This window comes from Eimeria mitis, genomic scaffold, assembly GCF_000499745.2.
Source record: "Eimeria mitis Houghton genomic scaffold, Emh_scaff723, whole genome shotgun sequence".
In the NCBI taxonomy this organism is placed as follows: Eukaryota; Apicomplexa; class Conoidasida; order Eucoccidiorida; family Eimeriidae; genus Eimeria; species Eimeria mitis.
The window spans coordinates 6,772-7,033 of NW_013575277.1; the positions used below are offsets into that span (position 1 = coordinate 6,772).

A 262-nucleotide genomic window follows, 5' to 3' on the forward strand; every position below is an offset into this window, starting at 1 on the left:
GGGCGAGCCTCAGCAGCGCTCGCGGCCTTTTGGGGTCTGCGATGCCTGAGGGGGTAGAAGGCTTGGCTAACAAGGAATGTATAGTAAGCAGTTGCTGCTGCTGCTGCTGCTGCTGCTGCTGCTGCTGTTGTTGTTGTTGTTGCTGCTGCTGCTGATGCTGCTACTGCTGTTGGTGCTGTTTCTGCTGTTGCTTCTGTTGCTGCTGCTGTTCATGCGGTTGCTATTACTCTTCTAGTTGTTGCTGCTGCTGTTGCTGCTGCTG

The 262-nt window shown here is 55.0% G+C and overlaps 1 protein-coding gene across 1 annotated transcript in view; it reads left to right on the top strand.

Annotated features, from left to right (window-relative positions):
• EMH_0020730 (uncharacterized protein) overlaps positions 1-262 on the top strand; it is a gene marked incomplete at both ends in the record, with an annotated part of 3,733 nt that overhangs the window by 1,035 nt on the left and 2,436 nt on the right. The window contains 1 exon segment of the mRNA XM_013501628.1: positions 1-83. Within this exon segment, the coding sequence (XP_013357082.1) occupies positions 1-83 (83 nt within the window).